The sequence below is a fragment of the Canis lupus genome, chromosome 5, assembly GCF_048164855.1.
Source record: "Canis lupus baileyi chromosome 5, mCanLup2.hap1, whole genome shotgun sequence".
NCBI classification, from domain to species: Eukaryota; Metazoa; Chordata; class Mammalia; order Carnivora; family Canidae; genus Canis; species Canis lupus.
The window spans coordinates 56621850-56644202 of record NC_132842.1 but is presented as its reverse complement, the minus strand read 5'-3'; the positions used below and the strand labels follow the sequence as shown (position 1 = coordinate 56644202).

The 22353-nt window shown below is 34.7% G+C and overlaps 1 protein-coding gene across 7 annotated transcripts in view; it reads right to left on the bottom strand.

The window, feature by feature from the left end:
- Window positions 1–22353, bottom strand: part of FCHO2 (FCH and mu domain containing endocytic adaptor 2) — a 121113-nt gene that overhangs the window by 43380 nt on the left and 55380 nt on the right. For 5 of the 7 annotated variants that reach the window (XM_072826774.1, XM_072826777.1, XM_072826775.1 and 2 more), the window contains 6 exons: window positions 15021–15065; window positions 11407–11479; window positions 7501–7525; window positions 6952–7005; window positions 1279–1336; window positions 824–999 (listed from right to left, as the gene is read on the bottom strand). In XM_072826774.1, coding sequence (XP_072682875.1) covers window positions 824–999; window positions 1279–1336; window positions 6952–7005; window positions 7501–7525; window positions 11407–11479; window positions 15021–15065 — 431 coding nt within the window. The remainder of the gene's footprint in view (window positions 1–823; window positions 1000–1278; window positions 1337–6951; window positions 7006–7500; window positions 7526–11406; window positions 11480–15020; window positions 15066–22353) is intronic. The other 2 variants (XM_072826776.1, XM_072826779.1) reach the window with 1 other exon arrangement.

Genomic DNA, 22353 nt, shown 5'->3' with positions numbered 1-22353 from the left:
AAAAAATTAAACGCTATAAGCACATGACTGAAAAACATTTATTCCCAAATACACAGAGACTATTTAAAATACATAATTAAATGACAATATGAAGTGGGAAGAACTTTTATTCTCCATTATCAAGGAGAACTGATTTAATATCAATTATGTTAAGTATGTACAGATAACTAAATTGTCATTCTAAGACATGCTTTTTTCCCCATAGTTTAACATTCCTGAAATTAGAGTTTGACATCAACGGAAAGATTAGTTATGGCAATTACTTTTTTTTTTTTCTTCCCTCAAAAGCTGTTTATGGTATCTGAGAATTGAGGAATTATCCACTAACACTATGAATTCTTCTATGTGTCTTTTTTATATAAAAAGTATGAAATAACAAATGCTGTAAGTTAACATGCAGACATAGAACTTAATCTTTAAATCCCTTGTTAAAGAAAGAATTCCCTTTCAGATAAGGTTCATAAAATATGGACAAAATATTTAAAACTGGATGAGGAAACGATTAATACTGCCATTTCAAACTTCTGAAACATAGAAACTGTTTATAAAATAAAATACACGGCAGAAATAGATTTTCTACATTTTTGTTTCTTTATAAAACACCTCAAAAGGAAGCAAAACTAAGCCAAACTCGGGTTTATGTGCCTATATAACAATCATAAACTGTATGCCTCAATAAAACAGAAGAAAAATTACTAAATGTTCCCTTATTCGATGTGCTTAATTAACTATTGCTAAAATTAACCAGATGCAAGTAGACAAGGTAAAAAAAAACAACCAAAGGCTTCTATATAGAGTATGAACTTGCTCATTTCTTACTTACAGATATTGCTGGGGAGAGTGTGATATTTCCTATAGATACTTTTAATTCATCCAAGGAAGCCATTGTGTGATGGGAGTTATTTGGGTGCATGGGTTTGATCTCTATCCGATACTTCTTTGGTTCTTCATCTTCAGAATCAGAATCACTAGACGAGTAGAAATGGTTCTCTTTGGTATGTGAGTATCAGTTAAAGAATTTAGTTTTTAAACTATCTTAACATATAAACAGTTTTTCATACATTTATAAAAAGGATATAAACCTTTAAGAGATAAGATAGACTTTAACAGAAATAGTACTAACTTTCATTAATAAAAACATGTTAAGTGAAGACTATGGAATCACATTTTATTATAATTAAAAACTGAAGTCTTTATTAAACAACAGATTATTCTGTTTTAACTGTCTACTTAGATGCCAACACAATCCATAGAAATATCTAGATGATGAAAGGATATCATTCTGATTTGCTTCTGGTTTTATACTATAACCTTCTTCATCTACATCAGGAATGTTCTATGGGAAGAAGAAGAAAAAAACTTCATTGTAATTATGGCTCCAACTACATAGATACAAAAGATTAGCAAAACAGCTTTACCTATTGCAGTGGCTACATCATTTATCAATGATGTAGGTTCATAAAATTATCAACACTGGCAAAGTTCTATCATTTTGGTTAAGTTAGCTCCAGATCACATTCTATGCTTTAGCATCTGAAACGGAAAGGCACTGAAAAATGAAATAGGAGAAACACTCTATAAGGAAGAGAACAGGGGTTCAGGCAGGAATACCAGCAGTTCTGTAATAAGCAAATGTTCACCCAAATCTTGAAAGGGAAGAAGTAAAAGCACAAGACTGTATGTGTCTGGAATGAGACATGATGAAATCAGAGGGCTGACAAGTTAAATAAATGGAAATACTTATCAAAAATATTTAACAAAACAAATGAAAGATAACCAAGAAAATTAAAACTACATTAAAATAGCATCTCTTATACATGAGACAGGCAAAAATCCAAAAGCTTGAAAATACACTCTGTTGGCAAAACTGTGGGAAAAGGTACTCTTATATTCTGCTGGTATAAATACAAACTAGTAAATCCCTATAGAGAGAAATTTAGCGTTATCTAACAAAAATAGTTAAGTATTTACTCTTCCACCCAGGAATTGAATTTCTAGGAATTTACCCTGAAAATACACCCTCAACAATTTAAAAATACATATACAACAAGTGTATTCATCAAAGATTATCTGTAACTCAAAACTGATGGAAAGCACCTAAATGTCCAAGCATAGTTTAATAAACTATAGTACACATAGTAAACAGAGTAGTCTACAATTATTTTTTAAAAATGGGAAGTTTCTATGAACTCATATGGAATGACTTTGAGGAAATACTGCTAAATGAGAAAAAAAAAAAAAAAAAAAGCCTGTAAGAAAGATGGGAAAATTTTAAAACACAGATATCTGCTTATCTTTACAGGGAGAAAAACCCCTGTAAGGAGAAATCAGAATAAAGTTGGTTACCTCCAAGGGAAAGTGATGAATAGAAGGGATAAAGGATGGAGGACCACTTCTCTATGTATGCTATGTGGAGAGAATATTCCTATTTTTAGGAAATATACATTTAAGCAGTTTAGGGATGAGGGCCACCATGTATAGAATTTATGCTAAAATGGATCAAAAAAAATTATATACACACACATAAACACATGCATGTAGGAATACAACTGTTAAGGAAAATATAATAAAAAGTTAGGGAGCAGCCCCGGTGGCGCAGCAGTTTAGCGCTGCCTGCAGCCCAGGGCATGATCCTGGAGACCCTGGATGGAGTCCCATGTCGGGCTCTCTGCATGGAGCCTGCTTCTCCCTCTGCCTGTGTCTCTGCCTCTCTCTCTCTGTGTCTCTATGAATAAATAAAATCTTAAAATAATAATAATAATAATAAGTTAGGGGTACTCAAAGTGCTTTTATTTGGAAATAAGTTCTAACTTACAAAAAATACAAGAATAAAACAATTCCAAAAACTTTTTTAGAAGAAAAAAAAAGATAATCAAGAAATGTCAAGTGATCAGTTGGAGAGCTAAAATTCTTCTACTGGTAAAGTTTCTTTTCTTCCTCCATTCACTTGCTAAAGCTCAGCAAAAGGAATATGAAGGGTAATCTCACAGGCATAGCACAAGATCAAGGAGAACTAAGAGCAAAATTTACATAGCTATAGCTTCCAATTTGAATAAAAAGTTTACTGTACCCAGCAGTGAGTTAAGAGACTGGATTAAAATCTAGAAATGAAAAATCTAATACAGAGTAAAGAGCAGATTACATATACAAAAAAGATGTCAAGTGATATAACCCTAGAAGTAGAGCACTTTGAATTCTACATATTGCTTGCTAATATGCAAATAATATTTTAAAATACTTTTAAAAATAAACTTTACCAAATGTAGGTTGAGGTTGATTAGAAATCAGAATTAAAGTTTTTATAGGGACACCTGGGTGGCTCAGTGGTTGAGCGTCTGCCTTTGGCTCAGGCCGTGATCCTGGAGTCCCACGATCAAGACCCACATCAGGCTCTTTGCATGAAGCCTGCTTCTCCCTCTGCCTGTGTCTCTGCCTCTCTCTCTCTCTGTGTGTCTCTCTCATGAATAAATAAAATCTTTAAAAAAGTAAAAGATAAAGTTTTTATAAAATACTTTATTCTTATTCCTAGTATCCTAGAAACATACCAGATATTTAATCTCCTAGAAGTTCTAAGGATTTGCTATAATACAGTATGATGTAATAATTTAAAATAATACTGAGCTGTTTTTTATAGGGTAAGACCAACCTCTTGAAGATTACAACTATAAACTCTGGTCAAAAAAAAACTATCTGAAGGTACTGGAGAGTGAACTAGAGCAACCATTTAAGAAGTCTACAAAATTATATGCTCAAAAACTATAAATAGATCATAATGGAGTCGTAAAAAAGGTTCAAATAACCCACAAGAAGGCAGGAAAAGAAACAAAGTGAAAACCAAAAAACCAGAAACAGAAAACAAACAAACAAAAAAATGACATACTTAGCTCTGATACGTCTATAATTATGTTAAATATAAAGTGTCCAAATGTAATAAAAGGCAGATTGGCAGAAGAGATTAAAATACATGCCCCAACTAGAGGCTATCTGTAAGAAACTTACTTCATGTATAACAACATATGTAGGTTGAAGGTAAAAGAATGGAAAAATACCATGTAAACATTAAAAAGGGAGGGAGGGGCAAATGAATGACTTCTTGTTAGGTAAAACAGATTTCAGAAAGCAAATAACCAGGGTCAGAGTGGGACATGGTACCCACAAGAATCTATATACAATTGTTCAAAGCAACTTTTTTCTAATAGCTGAAAACTAGAAACAACTAAATGCCCTATGATAGGTGAATGGTTAGAACAAACTTTAGTGCTTCTATATCATGGAATACTATTCAACCAACAAAAAACTATTCATATACCATATATGCAAAAACCTAGAAGAAACTCCAGAGAATTATGCTGGAAGAAAAAAGCCCATCTGAAAGGTTATAATAGGACTCCATTTAAATAACATTCTTAAAATGACAAAATTAGAGAAATAGAGAAAAGATTAGTGATTGCAAGAAGCCAAGGAGGGTGGTGATGGAAGAGAAGTGGCAGTAAAAGGCAACCAACAAAAAAGACCTTTGTGGTAATGGAAATGTTCTGCTTTGACTGTTTTAGGTGTCAGTATCCTAGCTGTGATACTGTATTTCTGCAAGAAATTACCAGGAGGGCAGCCCCCGGGGGCGCAGCGCTTTAGCGCCGCCTGCAGCCCAGGGCCTGATCCTGGAGACCCGGGATGGAGTTCCTCATCGGGCTCCCTGCATGGAGCCTGCTTCTCCCTCTGCCTGTGTCTCTGTCTCTGTCTCTCTCTCTCTCGTCTCTATGAATAAATAAAATATTTTTAAAAAATTATCAGGAGAAAGTGGATGAAAGGTATACGGGACTGCTCTGTACTATCTTTGCAACTTGCTGTAAATTGATTACTTCAAAATAAATAATAATTCTCGGTATATCAGGTTTGGAATGCTAAACTGTTCATAGAAACTTGATATTAATAAAAACTTGCCCAATACCAGTTTATACCTTTGTCCACTCAGTCCATGATTTCTATTTAAAGGCCCTACACTGCTGGAGCAAAACATTAGGCCAAAGCACTGTGAAGAAAAGAGCAGGTAACTTCACTCAATAATCTTAAAGGCAGGTTTGGATAGTAGTTGTGGTAGTGATTTAAAAATATATACTGGGACAGAACTCTTCAGTCAATGAAATATTCCTCAATCTGTTTAGATAGGGAGACTGGCTGAAACCAAAAGAAAAAGACAATTCACACTTACTTGGGCAACCTTTAAAAAATATAGTCCCTCAAAATAATTTTTTAATTACACAGACCATTTAAAAAAGGAACAGAAATTAAACGATAATTTCCTTAACAAGGCAGGTTATGGATGTTTAAATGGTTATTAAAACTAGCTATAGGGGGAGCCTGGCTAACTCAGTGAGTAGAGCATGCAACTCTTGATCTCAGGGTTGTGAATTCAAGCACCATGTTGCGTGTGGGGCCTACTTTAAAAAAAGCCATAGAAAAGTCATAAATAGGCTATAATAATAATAGGCCATAAATAAAACAAAAAAATGAAAGCCTTTTCTCCCTGCTGACCACCACTGTAATCATGCTCCCTAAAGGTAACCACAATTAAGTGTTGGGTAACACAAACAAAAAGAACAAAAATATCTACCCATTTATATTTTTTAAACAGCAATTACTTAAAAATCATACTTGCTTCCCTTTAGTAAGCTCTTTCCCTATCAGCAGGCACAGCAACTGATCAACCATGCGTAACTTCAACCGTGGAAAGCAAAACCTCAGAGAAGGTGAGGGGAAGTGGGCGGGGCGGGGGGGGGGAACTACTGTATGTATGTATCTTGATGAAGCAAGTACATGGAGTTTGTGAATACAGCCAGAACAATAAACCTCAAGCAGGACTGGACAGTCAAAAAAACATGCATTTCTTATTTGAGAAGACACTGCCAAACTATCCATAAGACAGACTGTACCAATTTATACTCCTACCAGTTATATGAATTAACCAAAACTTTGCCAATATCATATATAAATACAGGAATTTCATTCTAATTTGCATCAGAATGAGACTACTATTCTGAACATTATAATGGTCATTTACCACCTTGTTTCTTTTTATGAAAATAGCCTGTTTTTCTCATAATGCCCTTTTCCTGTTGGGACACTGCTCACCTTTAACAATGATTTGTATAAGCTTTACAAAGGAAAGTAGCCCTTGTTACGTCTTACAAGTATACTCTGCCAACTTTGCGGATTCAAATTCTTCTATGACGTATTTTTTGTAATTTTAGATGTTTTCTTTCTATACAAATTTATCAATCCTTTCCTTTATGGCATTATACTTATGCGTCCTCTTTAAAAGCCCTTTCCTAATTCCAGACAAGTACTGATTGAAGTTCAAAAGTGGTTAATACTGATCATTATAGAACAGTATCAATGAGCTGAGAGGATTAGAAATGTTTTAAGGGAGTTTATATAAAACACGAAGTTATTAAAGCATTTAATTCAATGTTGCAATCATGAAATAAATGCTACACATAAATAATTCCAACATGAAATGCCTGATGAATCTTCAGGTTAATGTCAACACATCTGCTAACTTTTTCATTAATTAGTAAACCAAGCATATCAAAACAAACAACTGGTAAAGTAAATAAATATAGTTCTAAAACACTCTGAGGATTTTAACCTTAGAGCTCACTAGAAATCTATTTATTTTTACTATACATTTACTAACAAATCATAATTTTCTTATTTTAAAGATGAAACATAAAAAGTTTTTATTTAAGTTACATAAAACATAGTGTTCCAAAAGTATCTTTATCTTGGTACACCATTATGCTGTAAAAGATGACTTGGGGCCAAAAGATACAGTAATTATGCAAGCAAGAACAATAAGCAAAGGAGACAGACAGTTTGATTCTACTACACTTAGCAACACGACCAGTGTCTAATGAACAATTTGAAAAATATGTCTGTCTACACATTACTTACACCATTTGGTAATAATCTCCCACTGTAACCACGGGGAACTCCACTTATTGTCTTCTTCAATTATAGACAAAGAAATATATTTAAATAAGAAATATAAACAAACTCTTCAAAACAAAAAGCAGAGAAAAATACTGACAATGATTATTATTGCTATCTTTTCTGTACTGATAAGCTCTTAAAATTCAAACACCTGAAGAGATAAAATAATATTTTAATAATCAGGAATACTTTAGTAAGAGCATCACATTTTAAAATAAAGTAAGCAGATCTGAGATCTGGCATATTTCCCAAGAAAAAGCAATATGGTATGGTACCATTCAAATTTTCAAAGTAAAATGTCCACTTTTCAAAGATAGGTAGAGCTACCTTCTATTTAATACAAAAGCATCTAGTAAAATAAAGCCAAAGCTGCATCTCTAAAATAATTTTAACAGTGAATTTACAATAAGCTGGTTACTATTTTTCTTATGAACTCAACCCAAATATGCTGATTATTTCCTAATGGAAACAGCTAATTTACATGGCTTATATCAAAGTAAAACTACTTACAAGTGAATCTGCATCAGGACATTCCCTATTAAAATAAACAAAATATTAAAAAATAGTCAACTATTAGAACTATCTGATAAATATAGTATATTGAAAGTGTTTACTTGTTAAACATAACTTAAACTTTACAAAAACATTTAGAAAAATCAAATCATGAAGATTAAAATACACCAAATGATCTTAAAATTCAAAAGAGGGATGCCTGGGTGGCTCAGTGGTTGAGCAGTTGCCTTTGGCTCAGGGTGTGATCCTGGAGTCCCTGGATCCAGTCTTGCATGAGTTCCCCGCAGGGAGCCTGCTTCTCCCTCTGCCTATGTCCCTGCCTGTCTCTCATGAATAAATAAAATCTTTAAGAAAAACAAATAAATAATAAAAACTTGTACTTCAAAAGTACTTCTTTTCCATGAATATACACATGAATCACATAAAGGAAGCTGTCAGTCCTAGAAGGATTTCTAGTGGCTTTTAATTCTTCTGGTTGAGAAAGTTCTCTCAAAGAAATTCTCTTTGAGAAGAAAGCTTGGCTTAAAAAAAAAAAAAAGTCTACATTAATTGATAAATTATAAATAACATTTTACAATATATTCTTATTAAAACTTCAGTTTCATTTGAAGTACTTTCCATAACTAGCACATACATAGAAGTCAAAAGCATTTTTCTCTAAATATGTTAAATGTGTAGTTAGAATTCTGCTTGAAAAAGCTTTCTGGTTTAATACAATAAGCTGTTGAAAATTGGTATTTTATCATTTAACTGATAAATAGTAATTCGGATATAAACCAGCAAGAAAGTATTTTAAACGTAAAACTAAAACAATAAAGACCAACATTCTCAAACACTTAAATCCATAAAGACATTGAGACCACGAGGAATAAAGTTAGAAGAATTTCTATGAATATATTCTAGAAGAATTTCACTAACAAAAATCAGAATGCACTTCATTTTTTAAAAGATTTTATGTATTTATTATTTGAGAGAGAGTGAGCGAGAGAGAAAGTAATGAGCAGGGGGAGGAAGAGGGAAAAGCAGACTCCCCACTGAGCAGGGAGCCCAACATGGGGCTCCAACCTAGGACCCCGGGATCATGACCTGAGCCAAAGGCAGATGCTTAACTGATTGAGCCACCCAGGTGCCTCTAGAGTGCACATTTAAAAGGCATTTGGATTAGTTACATATTCAGTGGCTTGAGACAGTTAATGCATGTAATATCAGAATCTGCCACTTAAATAACAGAATGAAAACATATGTATTAGGTATACCTTGAGAGCCCAATGAGCAATAATGAAAATGTATTAAATTAATATATAGGATAAATGGGTCATCTCTACCCAAAGACTAAGCACAAACCAAAAAATCTACAAATTGAAGAATTTTGTTAAAGGAAGAGAGGATAGAACAGATAATGAAAAAATAATAAAAATAATGAAAAAAGAGGGAGATGACTACCCTGCTCTTAATCCAAATAGAAGCACCAAAGAGAATAAATGCAAGCCTCTTATGTCTTTCTAGCCAGTTAATCATCACTTAAAATCGAAAATTTTGAAAAACAGCTTTCTTATTACTGGTATATTCCTATGCATACTCTGAGGAAATGTTCCAGAAAAGGTACTGTAACAATAATAAATTCAATTCTTCTACAGAATCAAATCATTTAAGATATTAGAGCACTCCTACTTTCTTCTTCTTCTTTTTTTTTTTTTTTAGAAGATACAGTTTAAATATAAGTGTCAAAGTTCCAAACAGTTTATTCTCTGGCTTTCAGCCAGAGCTCTCCAGTCCTTGTGGTGAAGCACTCATCTGTTTGCTTTCACAGTGGGCCGTAATGAGCCCTGCAGATGAAGCCCCAGGCAGAGAGCAAGCTCTGAGCAGGACCCCTCTTCTACAATACTGGCATTTCAAAGCCTTCAGGCTATGCACAGAAGCATGCCAAGAGCCTCCGGCATTTCAAACAAAGCAGTTTCTAACATCTTTCCTGCCTACAAGTGTTGAAAGAAGGCAATCATGATGCAGTTGTTTAAGGACTGGTTTTCAGCCCTGGTCTTCTCAGTGGTAAAAAAATATTCCAATATCCAAGTGGCCTAATGATGGTACTAGGAAGTTACTGACCATGAAAAACTATTTTATTTTTTTTAAATTTTTATTTATGAATGATAGTCACACAGAGAGAGAGAGAGAGAGAGAGAGAGAGAGAGAGGCAGAGACATAGGCAGAGGGAGAAGCAGGCTCCATGCACCGGGAGCCCGACGTGGGATTCGATCCCGGGTCTCCAGGATCGCGCCCTGGGCCAAAGGCAGGCGCTAAACCGCTGCGCCACCCAGGGATCCCCGAAAAACTATTTTAAAAACACAAATTATACAAAAATATTCTAAGCTCCCTGAATGGACAGCTGAGAAAACCATGTATTATATTATATAATAATATACTTTACTCTTTATAATATATTAACTCTTATACTTTACTCTTTACTCTTTATAATATATTAACAGACGACCTGACTACTTTTATAATTTCACTTACAAATCCATTGTTTAGACTTATGTAAGTATTTACAATGTTATAGAAACCAATTGTATTCCATCTCCTTAGCAAAAGACAGCTTTCATAAATGCTGAAAAAACATTCGCAGATGAGATGGTTAACTACAGATATAAACCACTTTGCAATTGGTCTTTATTTGTTAAAGCAAATAAAACTTGGGGGGAAAAAAAAAACTTGGGGGCGAGGAAGAAACAGACATTTAAAATGGTAGGCACAAAAAAAAAATAAAAATAAAATAATAAAAAAAATAATAAAATGGTAGGCACTCTGAGAAACTCAGATAAAAAGAATCTAACTAGTTAGGAGGTAATAATACCCAAAGCACAAACTGTTCTCTTACCCTGAAAATATGAGTGCCCAGCAGAGCTCTGCTAGAGAAGTAGGGATTTTAAACACATTTTTAGCCAGTGTTACTGAGTCAGCAAAGCATTTAAGATCTGATTACCATCTTATCAATCTATTTAACGTTGAGGTAATTACAGAAAAAAGGATTCATTTAATTCCAGTTTGTCTCTGGTAAGCCACAGATCTTAGAGATTCTCAACCCCAGGTATATGTTAGGAATCATACAGGCTGCTTAAAAGCAAACCAAACAAAAATTATGCTCAACCTCACATCCTGAGAATCTGGTTTAGCTGGTCTGAGGCAGAGCCTGGCAGATACATGTATTTTAATTTTCCATGTACTCTAATGTGTAGCCAATGTAAGAAAAAGAAAACTTCACTTACTCATTGAATTTATTATATGCAAATTATATATTCCTTGTAACCTAACTTCTTAATTTAAAAAAAAAAAGTATATTTATACTCCATCTCCCATCTAAAATTGATGACCTAAAAAAAAAATAAATAAATAAAATAAAATAAAATAAAATAAAATAAAATTGATGACCTAGTATAAATGTTTAAAACATGTTAGGGCTTTTGTTCTCCTCCATTTTCTATTTATGTGTACATATATTGCTGTGTGCCTAAATGTTTATAGAGTTGTCTAGAAGGATTGTCATCAAATAGTTGACCGTGGGTTTTTTTCTTAGGCGTTAAGAAGACTTAGAGGAATTTTTAGTTTCCTCTGGACTTTTGTTTTCTAAAGTATGTATGTATCATTTATAAAAAGAGTATCTTTAAAGTTTCAATTTTAAGACACTAAAATTTTCACCTTAAAGACCTTAAAATTCTAAAATAAGAAAAGTTAATACTTTTATCTAAAGCCAGATGAGCTAGCAAATGTACTTAGAAAAGTGTAGTTTTCACACTTTGGACATACAGAGTTGTTTCTTAAGAAATTTTTTCTTCCCAAATTCAAAACACCAGTCTTATTCTTAATTACTTAATAACAAAGGATTTTGACAATATGAAATATACTTACACAGACTCTGCATCCTTTTCCTTTTTAATTATCCCTGGCAAGCCAAAAGTCTTTCTTTTCCTTGGTTTTATACCTTTAAAAAAATGCATATTGTTACAAAAATATAGTTGTTAGTTGATAAATATGTTAAACTTATGAATCTCTTGTATCTTGACACCTAATTTGCTCATATCAATACTAAATTTTTATGAAAAAAATCAAAAGTATCACCTGCTAAATGCTAATATTTAAATCAGAGTTGCAATCCATTTAGAATTTTCTTAATATAGCCTATTATGCACCAAAAGATTCTAGAATATTCACTTGATCAATATAATTCTCTTTTCTTCTAAGTCTCCCCTAAATTACCTCAGACAAAATAAGCATTTGGAGATATCTTAAAACTTCAAAGAAAGTACATTATTTACCACATTAGATTCTGTTATAAATGCAGGTCAAGTCATGTTTCCTGTCTGAAAGGTCGCAAAATATATAAATATGTTGTTTTTTAAAAAGATGACACAACAGACCCATTAATAGTATAAACAGAAAACATAGCATTCTTTTGCCCATATATTATCTTTAATATAAACAATGTTGTAAGTTGATCCTACCAGGAATGAAAAACAAAGGTCATCTTTGTTTGCCTAATATAGAAGTTCTTCCTTCCTCTCTTGCATGACAAATTTATTTGTTAGAGATCAGTCATGCTATTAATCATCGACAGAATTCAACATTTAACGTTTAGCTGTTTACTCTGACAACCACAGTATATCTAAGACAACTCCTCACCATATAGATGAGAAAACTCAAGAGTAGTTTTTTTTTTATTTTTATTTTTTAACTCAGTGTTATACAGCTACTAAATAGCACAGCCAGGATTAGAATCCAGATGTTTTAGAACAGGGTACTTGCTTTCATGCAAAATGAACTCCTTAAACCATACAAATGTATAGTATGTTGTAATATTTTAAAGAACAAATACATTTTTATTCTCACAGAGTATTATTTACTATCCATATTTTTTAAAAGAGTATATTTATTTATTTATCTGAGAGAAAGAGCAAGAAAGACTAAAAATGCAAACCAGGGGATGGAGCGGGAGGGAATGTCAACCTGAGCACGGAGCCTAAGCAGAGCTCCAACTCAAGACCCTGAGATCATGACCTGAGGTGCCACCCAGGCGCTCATACTAAAAGCTGAAGTACAAAGAACTTAATTAATTGCTCTCAAACAGCTAGTAACTATAAGAAGTGTAGACACCTGAGTGGCTCAGTTGGTTAAGTGTTCAACTCTTGACTTCAGCCCAGGTCATGATCGCAGTCATGAGATCTAGCCCAGCATAGGCTCTGCACTGGCCTGCTTAAGATTCTCTCTCTTCCAAAACTAGTGTATTATGCTAAGTGAAACAGGTCGGTCACAGAAAGATAAATACCTATGATTTCACTCATATGTGGAATTTTATAAACAAAACAGATGAACGTAGGGGAAGGGAAGGAAAATAAAATAAAGACAGAGAGGGAAGCAAACCATAAGACTCTAAAATACAGGGAACAAACTGAGGGTTGCTGGAGGGGAGGTGGGTGGGGGGATAGGGTAACTCGGCGATGGGCATTAAGGAGGGCACATGATGGAATAAGCACTGGGTATTATATGCAAATGGTGAATTACTAAATTCTACCCCTGAAACTAATATTACACTATACGTGAACTTCAATTTAAATAAAATCCTGGGGGGTCCCTGGGTGGCTCAGTGGTTTAGCACCTGCCTCCGGCCCAGGGCATGATCCTGGAGTCCTGGGATCTAGTCCCACATCAGGGTGGCTCCCTACATGGAGCCTGTTTCTCCCTCTGCCTGTGCCTCTCTCTCTCTCTCTGTGTCTCTAATGAATAAATAAATAAAATACTTTTTAAAAATAAAAATTAAAATATTTTTAAAAATTTTTTTAAATCTTGAAAGATAAAGATTCTTTCTTCCTCTGACCCGCTTTGCCCCACCCCAGCTCTAAAAAAAAAAAAAAAAAAATTTAAAAAAAATTAAAAAAAAAAAAAAAAAAAAAAAAAAAGCCTAGGCACTGGAGTCCCTGACTCCTCCAATGAAAACCTTACACACATCAATTTTCTCCAAATTCTTACAGAAATGTTGGGAGAAAGAAAAATACAAAATTCTTTTCAAATTATTTCTAGTAGCTTACAAAGTGAGATATGTAAAATATGACAAAATTAGCAGACATTTATTGGTTTCATACTATGAAAATAATCCATATAAACAGGAAGGGGGCACCTGGCTGGCTCAGTCAGAGAAGCATGCCAACTCTTGATCTTGGGGTTGTAAATTCAAGCTCCACTATGGATATAAAATCTTTAAACAGACAGGAAGGGTTGTGAACCCTTCCTCCAAGTCATATTATCACTCATTTTGAATGAAAGTAATAATAACATTAATATATAACCTCATTAATTACTGAAATGTTTCTCACTTTAGAATAAGCCCTTTAAAGAGAAACCCTCTTATACTGTAGGTGAGAATGCAAGCTGGTGCGGACACTCTGGAAAACAGTGTGGAGGGTCCTCAAGAAGTTGAAAGTAGAGCTACCCTATGACCCATCAACTGCACCACTGGGTATTTATCCCAAAGATGAAATATAGTGATCCAAAGGGGCACCTACACTCCAATATTTATAGCAGCTATGTCCCCAATAACCAAACTATGAATAAAGAGCCCAGATGTCCATTGACAGATGAATGGATAAAGACGTGGTGTGTGTGTGTGTATATATATATATACACACACATATACATATATATGTATAATAGGATGTATAATATATATATGTATATAACAGAATACTACTCAGCCATCAAAAAAAAAAAAAACAAAATCTTGCCATTTGCAACAATGTGGATGGAACTAGAAGGTATTATGCTAAGTGAAAAAAGTCAATCAGAGAAAAACAATTATCCTTTAATCTCACTCATATATAGAATTTAAGAAACAAAACAGAGGATCATAGAGGAAGGGAGGGAAAAATAAAACAAGATGAAATCTGAGAGGGAGACAAACCATAGAGACTCTTAATCATAGGAAACAAACTGAGGGTTGCTGGAGGGGAGTGGAGTGAGGCAATGGGGTAACTGGATGACGGGCATTATAAAGGGAACATGATGTAATGAGCACCGGGTATTATTTAAGACTGATGAATCACTGAACTCTACCTTGGAAACTAATAATACACTATATATTAATTAATTGAATTTAAATAAAAAATCAATGTAAAAAAAGTCTTATACATTAATGTGTTTTAATGATTTTTCACATTAGTGACATGAGAATGTTTAAAAATGGATGTCAATAAAAAAACAATCTCAATGTAGATTTGAAAATAAATACATGTTATATTTAATCTTTTAAGATTTATATTCTAACACACTCAATATTCCTTTGGGCAAGCCTATTGTTTATTTATTAAGTGAAGAATAGTATCTGTAGGGCTTCAAACCAAATTTCATTATGGGTTCTTCAGATTTTTTGTATCACTCCACAGACATGTTGACAACACTAAATAATAGTCTTGATTTATTCAATAAACAGAAGATATTAGCTAGTTACCATGTATTACAAGTAGTCAGCTTACCTTCAACTGCACTAGCAGGGTCACATTCTTCAAATTCAATAAGGCCTAAACAAGCAAAGAAACAAAAGATGAACAAAGTTAGTAAAAGTTAAAAAAAAAAAAAAAAAGCTGATGGAAAACAATCAGCTCACACCCCTTTACATCTTTTTAACTGACGTGATGTGTTCTCATGTTATCTGATAGCATTAATTGAAATATCAGTAATAATTTTAAAATTCAAATAATCCTAACAGTGACAAAAATTGAGACTAGCCTATTATTATGATCACAATTTACTGAAAAGCTTTTATATATAATACTATAGAACTGGAGACACAAACCTAATCTGTCATTTCCGCTTTCAAGGAGCTTGCAGGATACTTGAGAGAAAACAAGAATAAAAGGCAGTTGCTGAATCTTTCATTGTGTTCATGGGGAGGACAGGGGGGCCAACATAGTAAATACTACTAGAATGCAAGCTTGGGAATTTGTCTCACAGACCACTGTGAACTGGCAAATAATAGGTCTTTAACAAATATCTGCTGACCAAGTAAATGCACTAATTACATAGTAGCAAAGTGGCGATGTTCTAACTGTACAGTGGGGTCAAGAATGTGAACTTGTAGTTTGCAGGTGGAGACTTTTCATGTGAGGAGATACACAAATGCCCCTGCAAAGTGGTCTTATAAGAAAATTAATTTAGCACTGGTTATCAGGGATAGAGTAGAGAGAGAGGAAGATGATAAAATAGAAACCAGTTGAAAAACAATTTAAATAGCCTTCAAATGATAGATAGATCTACTAAGACTAGCCATAAGTGCCATATAATTTCATATATGTGGAATACTAAATTATTTAGGTAGTACAGAAAGTTAGCAAAAGCTTGTATCACTGTTCTACTGAAATATCTGCAAAGCTCTAAGTATCAGACTAAAAAATTATCTTCTATTAAACTGTCATTTTAGCCCTATTTTTTAATACTAAATTCATGTAAGTCTAGTATTTTTGTGAAATAACTTATTTTTTTTGAAATAACTTATTAATGGTAATAGATTCAACATATTATTTCAAAAAATTTAAAAACAGAGCATGAGGAGTGGAAAATGGAAGACTTCATTACTGGTTCTTCTGAGATGTTAAGCTTAACTGTAAAACTATATGTATAAGTTCATAATCAGAGTTCTCACTAATCACTCCATTATAAAAGAAAGCCACTGATTAACAAGAAAGATTTCTCTACAAGTAGGAACATCTAAACATATTGGCTAAAATGTCCTTCTTAACCCCAAATCTGAGATCCACTTCTTTGCTTCTGGTTTCTATTCAAATAGAAGCATTTAGGGATCATCAAACATTAGCATTTAGGGATAAGCAAAATAACTTTTAAAAACTCATAAAAGTGAGTTGATAAACAACGTCCTAATCAAATAATTAGATATACCTTTCTTACTAAAGTATTCTTATCATATATATCATGTGACTAATATTAGAAATACATTCACTACTTCCGTTACCCCCCCCAAAAAAAAGCCTTACAATCAGAACATGGTCCAATTAAAAATTTAAAGGCTCCAAGTTCACTCTGCAAATCTGAAAGCTAAGAATTCATTAAATGAAAGGGTAATGAGCTTACTGTTAGAATCCATTAAGAGCTAAGTTAACAGTTTACAAACAGATGAAACTGAAAGATCAATAAAAGTAAAGAACCGTAGTATGTCCATCTGATAATTGGCAACTAGTTGATGTAAAAATTATGAAAAATCTCTACCTAAATTATCAACAGTTTATTATGTATGATTAGCTTTATCACTTACTAATAAACCTTAAGAGACTATGTTCACCTGTCAAATAAATCTGAGGGCTCCTACTGTGCCCTTAACAATTTACAAAATCTCAAATATTCAGGCTATGGGCTTATGCCTGAGAGGAAAAACAAAACGTCAATGCCAAACAAATTGCGTTATTTACAAATATTTTAAAAGAGAACCTAAAAAGACTTCTATGACATTACCTTAGCAAATAAGATATATATATTCTTTTAACATCTTTGGATGCCTTCATATATGTGAAAATAGCAAAGGCATCCCTTAACTCTACCAAAATTCCCTCCAACAAAATTTTACATTTTTTTCCTCATGAAACCTTTTTCCTATACCAGACATATCCTGATTGCTTTTCCCTTTATCTTTTCTAAATATCCCTTTAAAATCCATTTGGAATAGGGAAATGTTCAATAAAAATAAACTATTCAGAATCACAAACATTTTTGAAATATAAAGTGTCAGATCCTTTCGAATTGTAAAATATATATAAAAATTCTAAACTGAGTACCTTCAGCACATAAACTTTTCTATTAAAGACAGAAACACGAACGGTTTCTGGTATAATAAAACTAAATAAATATACCTTTAAAAAAAAACGTCAACTCGTGCATGAAAAAGATTTTCTTTTTTAAGTGGCATATGCTCCACATGCTGCTTCACACGGCAAAGCTTTGCGTGCCTGGCTCTGTGCCAGTTGACAGCTCAGCTGGATATCAGTGCACATTCTGACCCCCCTTGTAGCATGTCACTTCTGAAATGTTTCACAAGTAGAAAGTTTATTCAGCATCTCCCTCAAATGCAGTCCACTGCCCATCATTCTGCTATTTAATCATAAGACGAGTTACTTTTTTTGACAGTCCCAAAGCCAGAGTGAGAGTCAGAAAGAATAGTTTGCTACAACTGGAATTTCAACTGTTTTAGGGTCAATTAATTCTGTTGTCAAAATAAATAACTGCTCCTAGTGCTTAGATTTTATACTGGGCCACAAGGGCAATTTAATTTGTATAAAAGCAAGTAAGACCATTTTGGCTCTATCTCCTGATGCTCTTTTACACATTATATAAAAATGCCATCATGAGTTCAATTAAAGGCAGACCTCCAAAAGGTCGACAATAAAGTAAAACAATTCTTAGAGAGGATTTTTCTTTAATCATCAGATAGCAATAAATTATTGCTAAAAAGGGAAGGAAGGAAGGAAGGAAGGAAGGAAGGAAGGAAGGAAGGAAGGAAGGAAGGAAGGAAGGAAGGAGAGAGAGAAAGGAGGGAGGGAGTCAACCACCTAAAGACTTCATCTAATTCTAATTTGAATTGAAATTTTTAAGAAATGTTACAGGAGAAAAGACAATTTAACAGCAATCTTTAATCAACACAAACATTTTGTGGATGAGGTACAGTATTTTAAAAAGTAAAACATTTACTAGTTCCCATTGTTTTGAAATCAATTCTAAATCTCAGGCCACCAACAGGACAAATTTACAAGTCTGTCTAGTTAATAACTGGCCCGAAAACTGAAATAGTAAGGCTGGTCTATGCAAGTCAAGCATACTTCTGCATAGGCCCAACTCAAACCACAAAACACTTGGTTCTAACTAGAAGTCAAAACAATGTATATGAACATGCCCAGATCCCAAAGTCTAATAATAAGAATGATGATAATAGGGGGTGAGGAGGGAACCAAGACACAGGAGAGAGGGAGGGAAAGAGGGGAGGGGATGGGGGTGGGATCATGAGTCATAACAATGGAAGTCCACGCCTAAATTTTCAAGCTTCCTCCTGGGCCTGTGGAACCCAGCACAGCCACATTCCTAGATGCCGGGAGGGCGAACTCAGGCACGAAAACAACATCAAACTCCAGCTTGTGGAGAAGTACAAAGGGCATGGAGCTCAAGTTCTGGTTCTGCCACCTGCCTGCCGGCTAATTACCTTAAACTAGTTACTCTACTTGAACCTAGGTCGTATCATTTCTTTTTTTTTTAAGAGAGCAAGAGAGATTGAGAGCATGAGCCGGGGAGAGGCAGAGGAAAAGAGAATCCCAGGCAGACTTCCTGCTGAGCACTGAGCCCGAGCCCAACATAGGGCTCGATCCCTCGACCCAGAGATCATGACCTGAGCCAAAATCAAGAGTCGGACGCTTAACTGAGCCACCCGGGCAACCCCCCCTAGGTCGTATCAATTTTACAAATGCTACTGAAGAATATAACCTTCTACCATATTTGTTTTCCCATTCTCTACATATACCCATACACACATACAGACTTTTTTCTTACTTTAAAGATTTTATTTATTTATTCATGAGAGACACACAGAGAGAGACACATAGGCAGAGGGAGAAGCAGGCTCCCTGTGGGGAGCCTGATGTGGGATTCGATCCCAAGACCCTGGGGTCACGCCCTGAGCCCAAAGCAGATGCTCAGCCACTGAGCCACCCGGGAGCCCCAAATGAGGAATTTTAAAATGTAATAGTATCAAGGTCCTGCCCTAGACCCCTGAAATCAGAATTTCCAGGGCAGTGAACTGTCTGTGCATTTTTTTAAAAAAGAGATGGGGGAGGGAGGGAGAGGGAAAGGAAAGGGGAAAGAGAAAAAGAAAGAGAAAGGAAGGATAGATGGAAGTAAAGATGTAAAGAAGAGAAAAATGAAAAGGAAAATTTCATCTAGTTCTCCAAACACAGAATCTTAACGTAAAATATAATCTCCTACGTTCAAAGTCTGACAATACCTCCATACTCCTAGACTGAGTCATGTCTCCATCCTCTGTGATACTGATAAAACCTTGGGTGATTATACTGAGCTCACTAAATCTCTCCACCCCTCCCCCCAGAACTTACCCCTTCTACACACAAGTGGTGCAGAAGCCACGTCTATACTACATGACCTAGTCAGAATGAACTAACATAGAAGAATTACTTGATCCAAGATTACCTGGACCAGTTTCTTTCTCCCAGAAATCTGTAAAGGGACTAAAACCTGGGTTAATTCTGAGCTGTGGCTGCAATTAAAGAACAAGTAGAAATACCTAGAAATTACAGAGAGGTCACCTTATGTCACGTGCCTGGAAAAACAAAGAAAGCCACTGTGCAAAGAAAAAAATAAAGCAGTAGAAATACAGAGGTCGAATGAATGAAATATGATACCCCGTGTTCCTACAGGTTTGGGTTTCCTTTTGCAGCCTGGCTATATTCCTGACTTTGGATCCTTAGGATATCTCTCTTTCCAGTAAATTTTCTTTTAAATTCAAAGTGTTTAAGCTAGCTTCTTTAACATACTGCAAAAAGAATGAAAACTCTGTCCTTGTTATTATGCACATGTAAAAATTGTAATCAGCTTACCTTACTTTTTACTTCTATGTTGTTGCCAGTGTTTATACATTTAACGTTTTTAGTGGCTACTTCAAATTAATGAAATAAGCTTTTATTAAACAAAGTCTGCTCAAAACATTTTAATCTTTATTCACAATTCAGGATTATCATTATTATAAGAATCAATTACTATGCTATAACTGCAGATGTAGTTAGTACAAGGTGTCAGAATAAAGTATTTCTGAGCCCAAAAAGAAGAGCAGAATCAGCTTTTGAAAAAAGATTATGGGGATCCTGGGTGGCTCAGCAGTTCAGCGTCTGCCTTCAGCCCAGAGCATGATCCTGAAGGCCTGGGATCCAGTCCCCTATCGGGCTCCCTGCATGGAGCCTGCTTCTCCCTCTGCCTGTGTCTCTGCCTCTCTCTCTGTCTCTGTCTCTCATGAATAAATAAATAAAATCTTTTTTTTTAATAAAATCTTTTTTAAAAAATTTTTAAAAGCTTTAAAAAAAGGAAAAAGAATTATGTACTACTGTGAGGTACACAATTCTAATGAGATCATTCCTGCTACTATGCTACTTAAAAAGTATATTTTCGGGATCCGTGGGTGGCGCAGCGGTTTAGCGCCTGCCTTTGGCCCAGGGCACGATCCTCGAGACCCAGGATCGAATCCCACGTCGGGCTCCCGGTGCATGGAGCCTGCTTCTCCCTCTGCCTGTGTCTCTGCCTCTCTCTCTCTCTCTCTCTCTCTCTCTGTGACTATCATAAATAAATAAATATATTTATTTATCATAAATAAATAAAAATTTTTTAAAAAGTATATTTTCTTTTTTTTTAACTTATATTAATTTTTTTAAGATTTTATTTGTTTATTCATGAGAGACACAGAGAGAGAGAGACAGAGAGAGAGAGGCAAAGACACAGGCAGAGGGAGAAGCAGGCTCCATGCAGGGAGCCTGACTCAGGACTTGATCCCAGGACCCTGAGATCACAACCTGAGCCAAAGGCAGATGCTCAACCACTGAGCCACCCAGATGCCCCTCTTCTTAGCTATTTTTAATTTTGCTTTCTACATAAGGGTTTCTGCTTCTCTGACTTAGAAGTTATTTGTACATTTGACATTCTTGCAAATCCTGAGAGCTCTAGAAAGATGATCTTAGACTTTTAAAAAAATATTTGCTTTACCCTATACGTTAAAATAATAAACATAGCGGGTGCCTGGGTGGCTTAGTTGGTCAAGTGTCTGGCTCTCAATTTCAGCTCAGGGTCCTGGGATATAGCCCTGCCCCACCACCTTCAGCTCCACGCTCAGCAGGGAGTCTGCTTAAGATTCTCTCACTCCCTCTCTCTCTGCCCCTCCCCACACTGCTTGTTCACTCACACACACACACATGCTCTCTCTCTAAAATAAATAAGTCTGGGGCACCTGAGTAGCTAGCTCAGTTGGTTAATAAGCATCTGCCTTCAGCAGGAGTCATGATTCTGGAGTCCTGAGATGGAGCCCTGCATCAGGCTCCCGGCTCAGCAAGGAATCTGCTTCTCCCTCTTCGTCTGTTCCTCCCCCCAACTTGGGTGTGCTCCCTCTCTCTCTCAAATAAAATATAAAATCTTTTTTTTTAATATAAAATCTTTTTAAAAAAATAAAATAAACCTTTTTAAAAAGTAAATAAAATAATAAACATAATGTAGAAGCTAAAATTCTCCAAATACCTCAATCAATCAATTTCATTTAGGTAGTATGACCACAGGAATATAATTTCTCCTTTTTCCTTTGTGGCTGATTGTTTCTCATGTGTACCTTTCACAGGATTTTCATATTTTTATCTTGAACACAGTTTAATCCCTGGAAGTTCTCAAATGAGAGCTATAAACCTATATCATCATATAATGAAAATACAGGTAAGTTTTTCAGCAAAATCTTCCAATTAACCATATTTATATACACTGGTCTACCAACTTTTTAGGTTATTTATCCTTTTGTTTCTGATAAATGGAAACTTGCTTAACTTTCTGAATTATAAAAAGCATACAGCAAAATTACCAGAATGACTATAAAATAGAAAACTCCCCAAAATATGGTTTTAATCCCCTCTGACAATTAAAATACCTGAGAATGGGCAGGAATATTAGAATGTCCTTAGAACACAGAAGGATATTCACAATTAGAAAACACTTGTTTATTCATAACCCTTCAGACCACAGGCACTTTGATATTCAAAGCATCTACTTATACTG